This window comes from Lutjanus erythropterus, chromosome 19 (assembly GCF_056507025.1).
Source record: "Lutjanus erythropterus isolate fLutEry1 chromosome 19, fLutEry1.hap2, whole genome shotgun sequence".
Classification (NCBI taxonomy): Eukaryota; Metazoa; Chordata; class Actinopteri; order Lutjaniformes; family Lutjanidae; genus Lutjanus; species Lutjanus erythropterus.
The window spans coordinates 30,790,498-30,803,628 of record NC_139335.1 but is presented as its reverse complement, the minus strand read 5'-3'; the positions used below and the strand labels follow the sequence as shown (position 1 = coordinate 30,803,628).

The 13,131-nt window shown below is 38.2% G+C and overlaps 1 protein-coding gene across 1 annotated transcript; it reads left to right on the top strand.

Moving 5' to 3' along the window:
• Nucleotides 1-2,062: 2,062 nt before the first annotated feature.
• On the top strand, nt 2,063-12,475 carry prkar1aa (protein kinase, cAMP-dependent, regulatory, type I, alpha (tissue specific extinguisher 1) a). The gene is made up of 11 exons (XM_084744395.1): nt 2,063-2,195; nt 4,221-4,408; nt 5,825-5,992; nt 6,430-6,521; nt 6,604-6,665; nt 6,748-6,794; nt 8,120-8,278; nt 8,388-8,448; nt 10,004-10,125; nt 11,013-11,094; nt 11,175-12,475. The coding sequence occupies exons 2-11, from the start codon at nt 4,235-4,237 to the stop codon at nt 11,345-11,347; spliced, it is 1,140 nt and encodes a 379-aa protein (XP_084600521.1). The 5' UTR covers nt 2,063-2,195; nt 4,221-4,234; the 3' UTR covers nt 11,348-12,475.
• Nucleotides 12,476-13,131: the final 656 nt, after the last annotated feature.

Here is a 13,131-nt window from a genome sequence, read left to right as displayed (position 1 = left end):
GAACGAAGTGGAAGAAAAGGTGGGTGTGTCTGCTGATAGCTGTTGAGCAAGCACCTCCTCTGGAGCAAGTCTGTTGTGATAAACCAAGATCTACTATGGGCAGCCACCAGTGCATAGTCTGCATGCACACACCCATATACAAAAATCTCCTGAAGAGATATATGCTGGATATATTTTTTCCTTTAAAGCTGGCTGTGTATCTCTATAATTTCTGAGCTGTGGTTATACCTTAAAGTGGATGAGGGCTGCAACAAATAAACAGTTTAATCTGACGGCATTTTTTTCAGTTAATGGATAAACAAGCTTGGTGGAGCAACAGATTATATGTAACAGGATTATGTAATCTCGACACTAAAAAGGTAACTGTATCCCTTTACAGTTACAGATTAAAAAGATATAATCAGATTACAGATATATTTAGTAAAAATGGGGATTATTAGTTGAATTATAATTTTAAAATAAATAACGATGTTCTACCATGCACAGAGCAGCTGCCAATTCATTCAAAAAATGGAAATTTCACAGTTTTTTTCTCTATAAATTGATCAATCAGTAAATTGTGCACAACAATGGGAGGAACAGCTAAACCTAACAAGAAACATAAAACTCTTAGAGTTGCAACAATTAATCTATTGTTAATCAACTATCAAATGAATCTGCATCTATTTTGATAATTTATTAATCATTTTGAATAATTTTTAATTTAAAAAATGGTCAAGATTCTCTGATTCCAGCTTCTTAAATGTGAATATTTTTTAGTTTCTTTACTCCCCTCTGACAGTAAACTTAATATTTTTGAGTTGTGGACAAAACAAGACATTTGAAGACGTCATCTTGGACTTTGGGAAACACATATTATGGACCAAATAACTAATTGATTAATGGAGAAAATGGTCAACAGATTATAGAATCTGTTATAGATCACAGAAAAATCATCATTACAAGAAAGACACATGTACATCCGTGTGTGCCACATGTTTGGACCTATTTTTCAAGTGATAAGAGGGTGACAGGATTAATTAATGGATTAATTGTTTTGATTCATTTTTTGATTTAAAAAAAAACCTCTGATTTCAGCTTCTTCAATATGAATATTTTCTGGTTTCTTTACTCCTCTCTGGTAGTAAACTCAGTATTTTTGAATTGTGGACAAAACAAAACATTTGAGAATGTCATTGATTAATTGAGAAAATAATCAACTGAATAATCGATGATGAAAGTAATCATTTATTGCATCCCTAAAATACTATTAGGCTAAATAATTTCACCATATTTTATACTGAGGAAATCCAAAAGTAGCGGAAAGTAATCAATTTACATTACTTTAATATTATGATAGATGGATTGTGTTACTGACTACATTTTTTAAAAGGTAATTAGTAACTGTATCAGAATACATTTTTAAATTCACCCTCCCACTCCTTGTCACTCCTTTCTTGTAATAACAATATACTATTCATCTTGAAATGTTTCATATTATAATATGATGATTTATTGTTAGAATATGAGGTTTTTCACTTTATAACATAAACAAAGCATTTTAATATTTTCCTACAACAATAAATTAGATCATATATATATATATATATATATATATATATATATATATATATATATATATATATATATATATATATATATATATATATATATATATATATATATATATATATGTATATATATATATATATCTTAAATTACAACATACAGTAATAACAATAATAATAGTATTGCATTATTAGGGTTGTTCCAATACCGATACCAGTGGTGGAAAATGCCTTTGATAGTGCCTGATTTATTTGTACTGGTATTGGCAAGTAGGTGAGTCTATGCACCAGTCTGATAGGAACTGCTACTTCCCAGCAGCATCACGAAAGCCACTTTTATTTGTTTATTTTTTTCCATGATGGCGAAGGCATAGCCCGGCCTACTTTGTCTGTGATTGGCTTACCCTGATATCCAATCACACTCCTCATGCCTAAATCTACCCAATCTAAATGACCCAAAACAGCTAGTATTAGCCAAAGGCAGTAAGAGTAGGGCGGGTAATGACTTCGCTATCCTGGAAAAAAAAAATCGCGCTCTGTTTACCATTTTGATGGGACACTTTTATTCTGATAGAATCGAGGCGGAAGTAGTGGAAGTCTGTTTTTAATAGGAAAAACAACATCAGGACACACGTCAGTTTATATCAGGTGAGCATTTCGGTGGAATTTGTAGTGTGAATAGTTTGTAGTTTAACGCGTTTATAGATACATTTACTTAAAGCCCGTGTTTTAACGTGTAGAGTGTGTTTGCTTTGTTTGCACACGGAACTGTGCTGGCTAACAGTTAGCTCGCTAAGCTAACTTAGTTAAATGTTAATGTTTTCACTGACCGCTAATCATGTGCAAATAACAAGAGTATTCTTTCATTAGCATTGAACTGACTGATCGTTTCATGTTAGCTTACATCATACCAGCGAGTAGCGTTAGCTACAGACACTTTTAACTTTACATAAAAACTAAACGCTTGCAAGAAGAAAGTAACTTCACGTTAGCTAACTAACTAATATAGCTAACCGTTCAAAACAGCTGACGTTAACTTGTAAGTTATATCGGGACTACAGGGGCATTTGGAAATAATTGCACTTAAATTGGTTTGGTAGATAGCTACTTAGTTAAAACTGCTGTTTTTGCATCTCACAGTTAAATACCGCACCGTTACTACAGCTGAAGTTACTTTACTGAGGAATATTTAGCATGAAAACACTGGTAAAATAAGAATTTAAGTCCTTACAGTAATACTGTAGTGTTATCACAAAATAAAATGAGCACAATATGTATATGTGAGAATCAGTACAATGTCAGAACTTAAGGTTAGTTAACTACTTTGTTCATGTTGTTGCATACTACTGCATTAACAGGCAAAGATAGGAAGTAATACAGTACGAATACCTTGTCATTGTACTTAAGTAACGGTATCTGTACTTTACTTGAGTATTTATTTCTCTGACAGTTTTTTACTTTTGCTTCATACATTTTAACACATTTGTGTGTACTTTCTACTCCTTAAGTTTCAAAATGGGCTTGTTGCTTTAGTCTTCTATGTAAAAGATGTATACAGACTGCCCTCTTTACATTATTCAAGGTTTGGATGGAAGTCAAGAGGTACTTTAATCATTTTCATATTGAGTGGAGTATGTTCCTCATACGGAGGGCTAAAGGGCTAATGTAGGGAAGCTTTAAAATCCTCTTGTGTGACATTTATCTGAGAACCTGTTAGAGAACCCAGCATGAAACCTCTGAACCAAAGGCCGACATGATGTTCTCTTCTCATATTAAAGGGATAGTTCACCCAAAACTGAAGATAAAACAGACAGTGTTGCAGAATCTCACAGACAGTTTAAGTGAATGGTGACCCATTTTCAAACAGAAAAAACAACAAAAAAACAAAAAACAAAAACAAAACAAAAAACAAAATTAGGGCTGCACTAGTAAATGCAAAATAATATGACCAAGTGCAATATCCAAATCACAGAACCAGAATGAAATTGCAATTATTTGATAAAGGAAATGTGAGAGTTAACAGCATTATAATGAAGTACTGTAGTGCTGCAGAGATGCCCTGGCCTAAAAATATTGTTCTCTAGATGTAAGAAAACATGTTTGTGAGTAACAGACCCGAACAAATGTCACATCATGATTTTAGTAGTTCTTTTGTTGAAGAAAATGAAAATTGTGATGCGATTTCCAATCATGGTGTTGCATATTTCAATTAAGTCAAGTCAAAATAATTGCAATTTGACTTTTTTTTTACCATATTGTGCAGCCCTACATGAAATGCCTCCATGCAGCTTGTCTGGTGTAATACAAGTCTCCCAAAGCCCTGTCATGCTGTTCACTTACATGCACACCGTCACACCACACACACACGCCCAGTTCAGACGGTGTGTACGTGCACATGAACGTGGCTTTAAGCTAAGAATCTACAGTGAAGATTTAGGCTGAAATCAGCATGAGTTTGAGAAGATAATGACTGAAATTTAATTGTTGGGTGAACTATCCCTTTAAGGGGAATGTAAAGTGAAAAATAGCTGTTGGTTTTTCCTCTTCATACTCAGCATGCTACTTGTAACTCTCAGTTGGTAAACCCCACAGTCCATGGGTACATTTTAATTACATAATGTCAGAAGACGGCTTCCTGATTCATCAGTGTGTTTCCCTCTCACCTCCTTCCAGGTCATCAGACAAACATGGCATCGAAGAGTACGAGCAGCGAGGAGGAACGGAGCCTCCGAGAGTGTGAGCAGTATGTCCAGAAGCACAACATCCAGCAGCTTCTCAAAGACTGCATCATCCAGCTGTGCACGGCCCGGCCCGACCGGCCCATGGCCTTCCTCAGGGAATACTTCCAAAGACTGGAGAAGGTGGGTGCTGACACATGTGACAGCAGAGGCTCTCTCTGATATCAGTGCTGGGAGAAACCCTTTAGATTACACACACTTATTTGATTTACTGGTCATATAGAATACAATGAAATGTGTTCATTCAGGTTTAATCATAAGAATCACTGTCTGAGAATTTGTGTAGGGTTTAACCTTGTTTTTATCCACTTGCACTGTTGGGCAAGTGAGTTAGACAATGACCACTTTCATGTTTGAATTATGACAGCTTCAGTCTGGATTTTTTGTGTTCTTATTCCTCACATGAAACATGAAAAAATAAAAAAACTGAATTTTCAAGCAAGTATTCCAGTTTGTCCACTCAGGTGGACAGCTAGTGTTTTCAACAGTCTTTAAAAGCCAGTGAAAAAATTGATACAATAAAATATAAAATATGACATAATATATATTTGTAAAGCAGTCAAACAAATATTTTCACATATAATAACACAAACGCTGTTTAATTCCTCACTCTTGAATCTTTCAATGGCACACTGCACTTGAGCTTTACAAAATATGAAGACACTAACTCACATAATGTAACTAATGATGTACAAAATGTTTTTGTTACAAAAAACAGATAATTACATTCTAATAACAAATCAATTGATTAACAGCCAAAGCTTTTTTCAAAAATAACAAAGTAGTGATGCATGATGAATCCTCCCAACAAAAAATCAATACATTGAAATTTTTACGGCTATATCACTCATTAGTTGTTGCATGATATCAAAACATTGTATTTACCTGCTAAGGCCTACTATAGAAGGATTGGCAAGATATTCGTGCATTTACACTGACTGGCCAGTGGGTGGCAGTGTATGAGATGAATCAGTAATGTCCACTGTGGTAACTGATGTACTGTACTAGAGCTGCAATGATTAACCAGTCATTAATCAGTTATGAAATGAATGAGCAATTGTTTTGATAATCGATTAATCATTTTATGTCTCTTTGTAAATAATGTTTAAATATTCTGATTTTAGCTTCTCAAATGTGAATATTTTCTGGTTTCTTTAATCCTCAGCAAAACAGCAGACCTAAAAAAAACATAAAAAGACATTTGAGGACAATCACTGGATCAACATTCTTCAATATTTTCTGGCATGTTATGGAGAAAAGCACTCATCGATTATTAATCAATTAATGGAGAAAATAATCAGCAGATTAATCGATAATGAAAATAATCGTTAGTTGCAGCCCTAAACTATACCATCAAAACCCATGTGTATACTAGAAAATGGCCTTTCATTAGCTGTGTACTGTAATGACCACTGTGCATAAAAGGACGACTTGCCTGAGGTAAACTTTTACTGTCATGTCATGTCATGCTCTCTATTGATTGATCCATGATTCTTTGAGTGCCTCAGGTGTGGGTTTTCTGTTCTTGTCTCTCTGCAGGATGAGGCCCAGCAGATGGCAGTGCAGCAGAAGTCTAGCTCACGGTCAGACTCCCGCGAGGACGAAATCTCTCCACCCATGAACCCTGTGGTCAGGGGTCGGAGCCGGAGGGGAGCCATCAGTGCTGAGGTGTACACTGAGGAAGACGCAGCCTCCTACGTCAGAAAGGTCAGTGGACAGGGACAGGAATCTCTGGGTGCCTCACGCTCAGCTTGAAATGTTCAAACCTGCAACAAAGGAATCAACTAAAGCTGCAACAATTAATCAATTATGAATCAAGTATAAAATTAATCACCACCAATTTTACAGAGTCCTTTTTTAAGAAAAAAAGGTTTTCTTCTAGCTTTTCTTCTAGATTCTAGCTTCTTCAATGTGAATATTTTCTGGTTTCACCCATATTGATTCAGTAAGGGACAGAGCATTTTATTTTTAAATACAGGACTGTGGCATATTATACAGGACAGGTGGTGACCCTGATGAGAGGACGCAAACCAATCATATAACTTGCATGATCACAGCAATATTAATTTTGGTTCTAGTGTATGGCAGTATTTATATTCACTAAAATGTACCAGAAGAATCTGAACAAGCTTTTTTCACTCAAGGTCATTCCAAAAGACTACAAGAGCATGGCCGCCCTGGCCAAAGCCATGGAGAAGAACGTGCTGTTTGCTCACCTGGACGACAACGAGAGAAGGTAATGGCAACAATCAATGTGGTGGTTTAACAGTCCTTTCCAAATCATTTCCAGCTAATCAGCTTCTGTTCTGCCCCTTCAGTGACATTTTTGATGCCATGTTTTCCGTCAACTACATCGCTGGAGAAACAGTCATCCAACAGGGTGAGTTTTAATCCCATTTTTCATGGAGGTTGTTGTGTTTTCTTCTGTTCTTCCATTCATGGAGCTCCTGTTCCTGTTCCAGGTGATGAGGGAGACAACTTCTACGTTATCGATCAGGGAGAAATGGACGTAAGATCTCTCTCTTCTGTTCCTGTGCTGTTTTGTGAAAAGTTGTCTTTTTCTTTAGTTAGATGTACTTTAGTGGTTCAGTGAGGGAAACATTAAAGCCTCTGTGAACTCTAATCCATTTAAGTCTTCTAACCATGTAATTTAGGGTCTTATGTACATGAAAGTAAGCATGTAGAAATTATTAGAAATCTGATTTAATCCAAATTTGAAATATTGTCAAGTTTTCATCAAGTTTTTCATGCAGAAACTGTTTTCTTTTAGTAGAATGAATGTAGTTTTGTAAGATTCCAAAGTAGTTCTGGTAGATTCTACTGCTGAAAGAAAGTAGTTCTGGTAGATTGTAGGTATATTGTACTGTAGAAAGAAAGTGGTTACGGTAAATTCTACTGCAGAAAGAAAGTAGTTTGTGTAGATTCTAAAGTAGTTCAGGTAGATTGTAATGCAGAAACAAAGTAGTTTGGGTACATTGTAAAGTAGTTCCAGTATTCTGCTGTAGAAAGAAAGTAGTTCAGGTAGATTCTTAAAGTAGTTCCAGTAGATTCTAAAGAAGTTCCAGCAGATTGTACTGCAGAAAGAAAATAGTTCCAGTAGATTCTAAAATAGTTCTGGTAGATTCTAAAGTAGTTCTGGTAGATTCTAAAGTAGTTCCGGTAGATTCTAAAGTAGTTCCAGTTGATTCTAAAGTAGTTCCAGTTGATTCTTAAGTAGTTCTGGTAGATTCTAAAGTAGTTCCAGTTGATTCTTAAGTAGTTCTGGTAGATTCTAAAGTAGTTCCAGTTGATTCCTAAGTAGTTCTGATAGAGTTATTGCAGAGAGTAGATCCAGTAGAATCTAAAGTAGTTCTGGCAGATTCTAAAGTAATTCTGTCAGATTCTAAAGTAGTTCCAGTAGATTCTAAAGTAGTTCCAGTAGATTGTACTGCAGAAAGAAAGAAAAGTGTGGGGAAAAGAGAACTTAAGCAAAAAGCGAGGTGAGCTGATTTGAAGTAATTTGTGAAGAAATTAGTAAAAAGGTGGAGAATTAAGTTGAAATAAAATGGTGACAAAAGAAATAACCTATTAGAAATATTTTGCACTGATGCACTAATTTTCATTAGACAGATGCATCTGCTGAATGATATTGATCTATTGATAGACATTTGTTCTCATCCCACAAAATACATCGTCACATAGCTGATGGAGTACAGAGCGGTATCAGACTCAGTTCTCCACCCACACTAGAATAATTTTGTCATATTGTAGCTCTAATGGATGTATACATAATGTGTCCCTGCCATGTCATTAGAGACCTGTTCGGTCAGCTTTCTGCCGTCTGTTTTCTTCTAGGTTTATGTGAACAATGAGTTGGTGACCAGCATTGGTGAGGGAGGCAGTTTCGGGGAGCTGGCTCTGATCTACGGGACTCCTCGTGCGGCTACAGTCCGGGCCAAGTCTGACGTCAAGCTGTGGGGCATTGACAGAGAGAGCTACAGGAGGATACTGATGGTAAAAAAATGACAAAACCAACCAAAAAATGATGTGAAATAATGACTTGTGTTTTTCTAAATGTACCTCAAAGTTCTGATCAGATTTTTGTATGACTGATTTGTTTCAGGGGAGCACTTTGAGAAAGCGCAAGATGTATGAAGAGTTCCTGAGCAAAGTGTCCATATTAGGTGAGAATAAGCTCTCAGTTGTTCCTCGTCATCTTATAGAGAGCCTAAGTCACGCTCCTTCTGGTGTGGCCCATGAGACACAACAGAACAGTAGTCCATGTCGAGAGACAAATCATTTTTTTATTTCGTTTAAACTGTGCCACGAATTACACATATGTTGCCTGTCAATTAAAAACATTATTTTACAAGTAAAGAAAGTTTGCGGCAGGTTTGTCATAGTTTAGTGAACTTTATCTCTAGTCTCGCACAATATACATCATCAACACCAGTCCCACTGCCACTTGAAACGTTATCTTTCATCAGCTGTGAAGACAAAGAATGAGAAAGACCTTCTGTTATGTGACTACATCCCATAATGAAAACACACAGACAGACACAGCTAATGTTAGCTTTTAGAAGGAGAAAATCATGACGACTTCTGAGTGTGTAGTCTTTATGTATGTATCTTCACAGACTGATTCTTCAACAGTTTTACAACAAACTGCAACTTTTTTTACTTTTACATCGACAAACTTCAAATGTGCATTTGTGGCACGATTCAAACTAGATCAAAAACTAATCTTGCCGTTGACTACAGTTCATATTTTTGTAGTAGAAGTTAAGGTCCGATGGTTGTCCACCGGCGGCGGCGTGACTCTCTATTTTGCTGTATCCAGTAGGGGTGGGAATCTCTGGGTACCTCACGATTCAATTTGATTACGATTCAGAGGGCAATGATTTGACGATAAAACGATTCTTGATGCATGCAGATTCATCAAAATTTTAGACTTTTAAGCCATGGGGTGGGGTTGGATTATATTTATGTGCAGCTGCTCATGTTCAGCCATCCTCACCAAAACTCAAGAAATAGCCTAGTTTAGAAGTAAATATGATGCATATGTTACATTTAGGGGGGGAATCTTTTTTATCTGATTTGATTGCCTGTATTACAATAATGAAATGAGGGAGAGGCGGAGTGTTTCACTGTGTGTGGTGTTATAAACATTAAGTCTCCAGCAGTGGAGAGCAGCCTCTCTGCTGCACTGTCAGCTCTGAAGACAGAACTCGCTGTCCAACATACAGAGCAGGTTACAGAGTTTTTGTGGTGAAGCAGACAGAGCAGAGAGTAATTTTCCTCATCACACAGTTGGTAAAAGTTGTTAGATGTGGCGGTGTGTGTTGCTCAGCCGCTCTTGTGTACAGCTGATCGCTGCCCCGCTCCGTTCATGTCTTAACGTCTCAGGATGATTGTAAAAAGTATTTCCCCTCATCTTGCAAATGCAGTTATTTAGACACTAAATTAAAGAATGATTGGAACCGCTTCCTTTTGAGAAGATGAAGTACATCTCCCTGTTAACTGCTTATAACTGTAGTGTGTGTGCGCTGTAGACAGTCTGGGTGCTCACAGCTCAGTTCTGCTCTTCTCCCTCTGTCAGCTTCATATTAATTGACATTTGGAAAATCGATTTTTGACTTTTATGAATGAATTCTTTAAGCTTCCATATCCACATTTCAATGCATCTAAGAATCCCCCACCCAGCATCCAGGTGAGTTGATGTGTTGTGTTTCTGAACAGAGTCTCTGGATAAGTGGGAACGTCTGACGGTGGCCGACGCCTTAGAGACGGTACAGTTTGAGGACGGCCAGAAGATTGTAGTGCAGGGAGAACCTGGAGATGAGTTCTTCATCATCCTGGAGGTACATGTACACCATGTTCTGCACGCACCAGTCATCTCAGACTGGTTGGTATACACTATTAGAAATAAAGGTGCAAACAAGAACCATGAAGGCTTCTTTGGCTTGACCCCATAGAGGAACTCTTTTTGGTTCTTGTTAGAACCTTTTACAAAGGTTTCACTTGTAAGCCTTTCAGAGAGTTCTGCCTAGAACCCCCAAACCCCAAATTTCCCCTCAAAATAACTTGGTTTGGAAACTTGATTCCCAGCTGGAAGCAAAAAATTGCAGGTTTTCCTCCAGAACCAAAGTCAGTGTGTCATATTCCACTGGCTGCTGTCTAGCGCCCTCTGTTGATGCCATTGTTCATTACAGTGGTTCCACTCTAACTAGTGGAAATGCAGGATGTACCAAGGTTCCAAGGATCTTGAATGGAACCACTTCAAAAAACAGAGAAATTTGGTGTAAAATGGCACTGGGCGGTTCTACACAGAATTATTTTATATTCCAGGGGTTTTATCTAGAATCTACCCAGGCAGCTCTACCAAGAACTCTATTATATTATCGTATAAAAAATCTTTGATGAACCGTTGAAGGATTTCAACAATCTTTGAAGATAAATATGGTTCTTTGGATGAAGAGTTCTTAGGCCTTAGTCTTACAGAGAACCCTTAAAGCAAGTGGTTTTGGGTAGAACCTCAACCCTTCAGAAAAAACCCATCTGGAATTTATTTCTAAGAGAGCAGGATGTTTGGTTTGACACAAAATTCTGTGGTGTGATTGACCCTGTGGAACTAAAGATCACTGTCAGTTCTAATACTCTGTTCCAGCACCGTGAATGTGTCTAAAACATGAGGCAAGCTTTTCTTTTTGTGGTTCTGTAGTTGAAGATGTGTTTGTTGTGCTGTCAGGGAACAGCAGCGGTGCTTCAGAGGCGGTCAGAGGATGAGGAGTTTGTGGAGGTCGGCAGACTCGGACCATCAGATTACTTTGGTAAGTGACCCTGACAGACTGTGATTACACTGATAGGCCTGTGTGAACCTCGTATGACCGGTTGTCTCTGTCCGCTCCAGGTGAGATTGCTCTGCTGATGAACCGGCCCCGAGCCGCCACTGTCACTGCATGCGGACCCCTCAAGTGCGTCAAGCTGGACCGGCCGCGCTTCGAGCGAGTCCTGGGGCCATGCTCGGACATCTTGAAGAGGAACATCGAGCAGTACAACAGCTTCGTGTCTCTCTCTGTGTGAGCAGCTCAGAGCCTCCTCTCTTCCACTGCAGGGTTCACTGACACACAGCTGCTTTATTTTCCTACTGCCACTCTCTCTTTCACACATATCACCACACACACCTGACCCCCACAAGATCTCTGCAATACGCCTGTTACTCTTCCTTATTTATTGTATTTGTACGTTAAAGCTAGGATTAGTTTTGTGTGAAGGAAAGACTTCTGACATCAGAGCGTTGCTTCATCAGCTGAAGCTCTAATATCAATACCAAATAAGAGTTTGCATTGCTAAAATGAAATAACAGTGTATGTTTCACTGACTGTGCGTTCACACCGTGCTCACTGTGAGTTTTAAGTTCTAAAGGGACTGATCACGACAGGGTGTGTACAGATAGCACCCAATCAAGTCTAAGTAATTCATTAGGGATGTCTCCATACCACTTCTTCCATGTCCAATACCGATGCAGGTACTGCAACTTTTGAGTATCTGCCAATACAGATACTGTAAGCAACTAAGCTGTTAATAATACATCATGCTCAAACTGTGAAACAAATATTCTACTTCCATGAAAGAAGAAATTCATAGAACATACAGTTAACACCACATACCACCTCAGAAATGATGAATGATCAAAAATGCAGCCTGACACGCCAGATGGTTTGTTACACGGAACCATCTGGGAAGTCGTCCTTAGAAACTGTTTGGAAAAGGGCACGCACTTTAAAAAAATACCTGGCGGGTGATTGGATAAATCGTCTGTCTATCACATCTAACACAGGCTAACTTTAACCATTTGCTCTCCTTACAATGAAGAAATCCTCTCCAGTTCTGATATAACTGATGCTATCACAGTATCTACGCTAACCTCTTCAGGAGCCGCCGTTGTTTGTTCAAGACGAGTTGCTTCCATGGACACTTCTTGCTGTCGTCACACTGAAAACCACACCCGTGGCTGCCAGTAGTCCCTCCCAGGTCACTGATTGGCTGCACTACCTGGCAAGATGGATTCTCGTGTAATCTTGTGAATCCAGCTGCCTCACATGTTAACCACTTTAACAGTCTGCAGCAAATGAAAATGAAAATTCTGCAGGAGCTTCATGGTTTGACTGACGGTGATGTGTTAGAGGATCAGGGCAAGCTGTTAACAACTTTGCCTCATCACGAACAGAATGAACAGTGCTTTACTAGTCTTTGAAAGACTTTTTGCAGTATTAATTCAAAGGTGTTGACAGTGTGAACGCTCAGTTAGTTGTTTAATTTTGCTCTGGAGGTGTTCAGTGTTCACAGAGATGCTGTGACAGATGGTTTCATTTTGACTGAGGAAGCTTTAAGTTTTTCAAGCGGTACACCAAAAGGTTCATTTGTCTTTGCTGCTGCTCTTTTCTATTCGTTGCCGTGTTTTCAGCAGGGTTTCTGCTTTCCTGAGTTATTTAATCATAACTAACATAATCTTCTTAAATCAGCCTTGCTTCCATGTAGTTGCAGGACAGTTTACTTACTTTTTTTTTTTTTTCTTTCCAAACCCCATCCATGTTGAAGATATTCCATTTAAAAAGGCTACTGTGTATCATATAAAAGGTGCCACTTCTTCTCAGCCTCGCTGATTAGTCTCTCATCCTCCCTTTGGCTGCTTTGATGAGGAGAAACACAAACATCAAGGATGTCACATCCATTTTAACCAGATAAAATAGGTTGGAGGTGCATGAAGCTTGGCTAAAATAGAGCCAGGTGAGTGATTTTTTTCAAGCTAGCATCATGTCGCTCAGCCTGTTGGCTGGCACACGTAACGGCTCTTTAATGTTGCT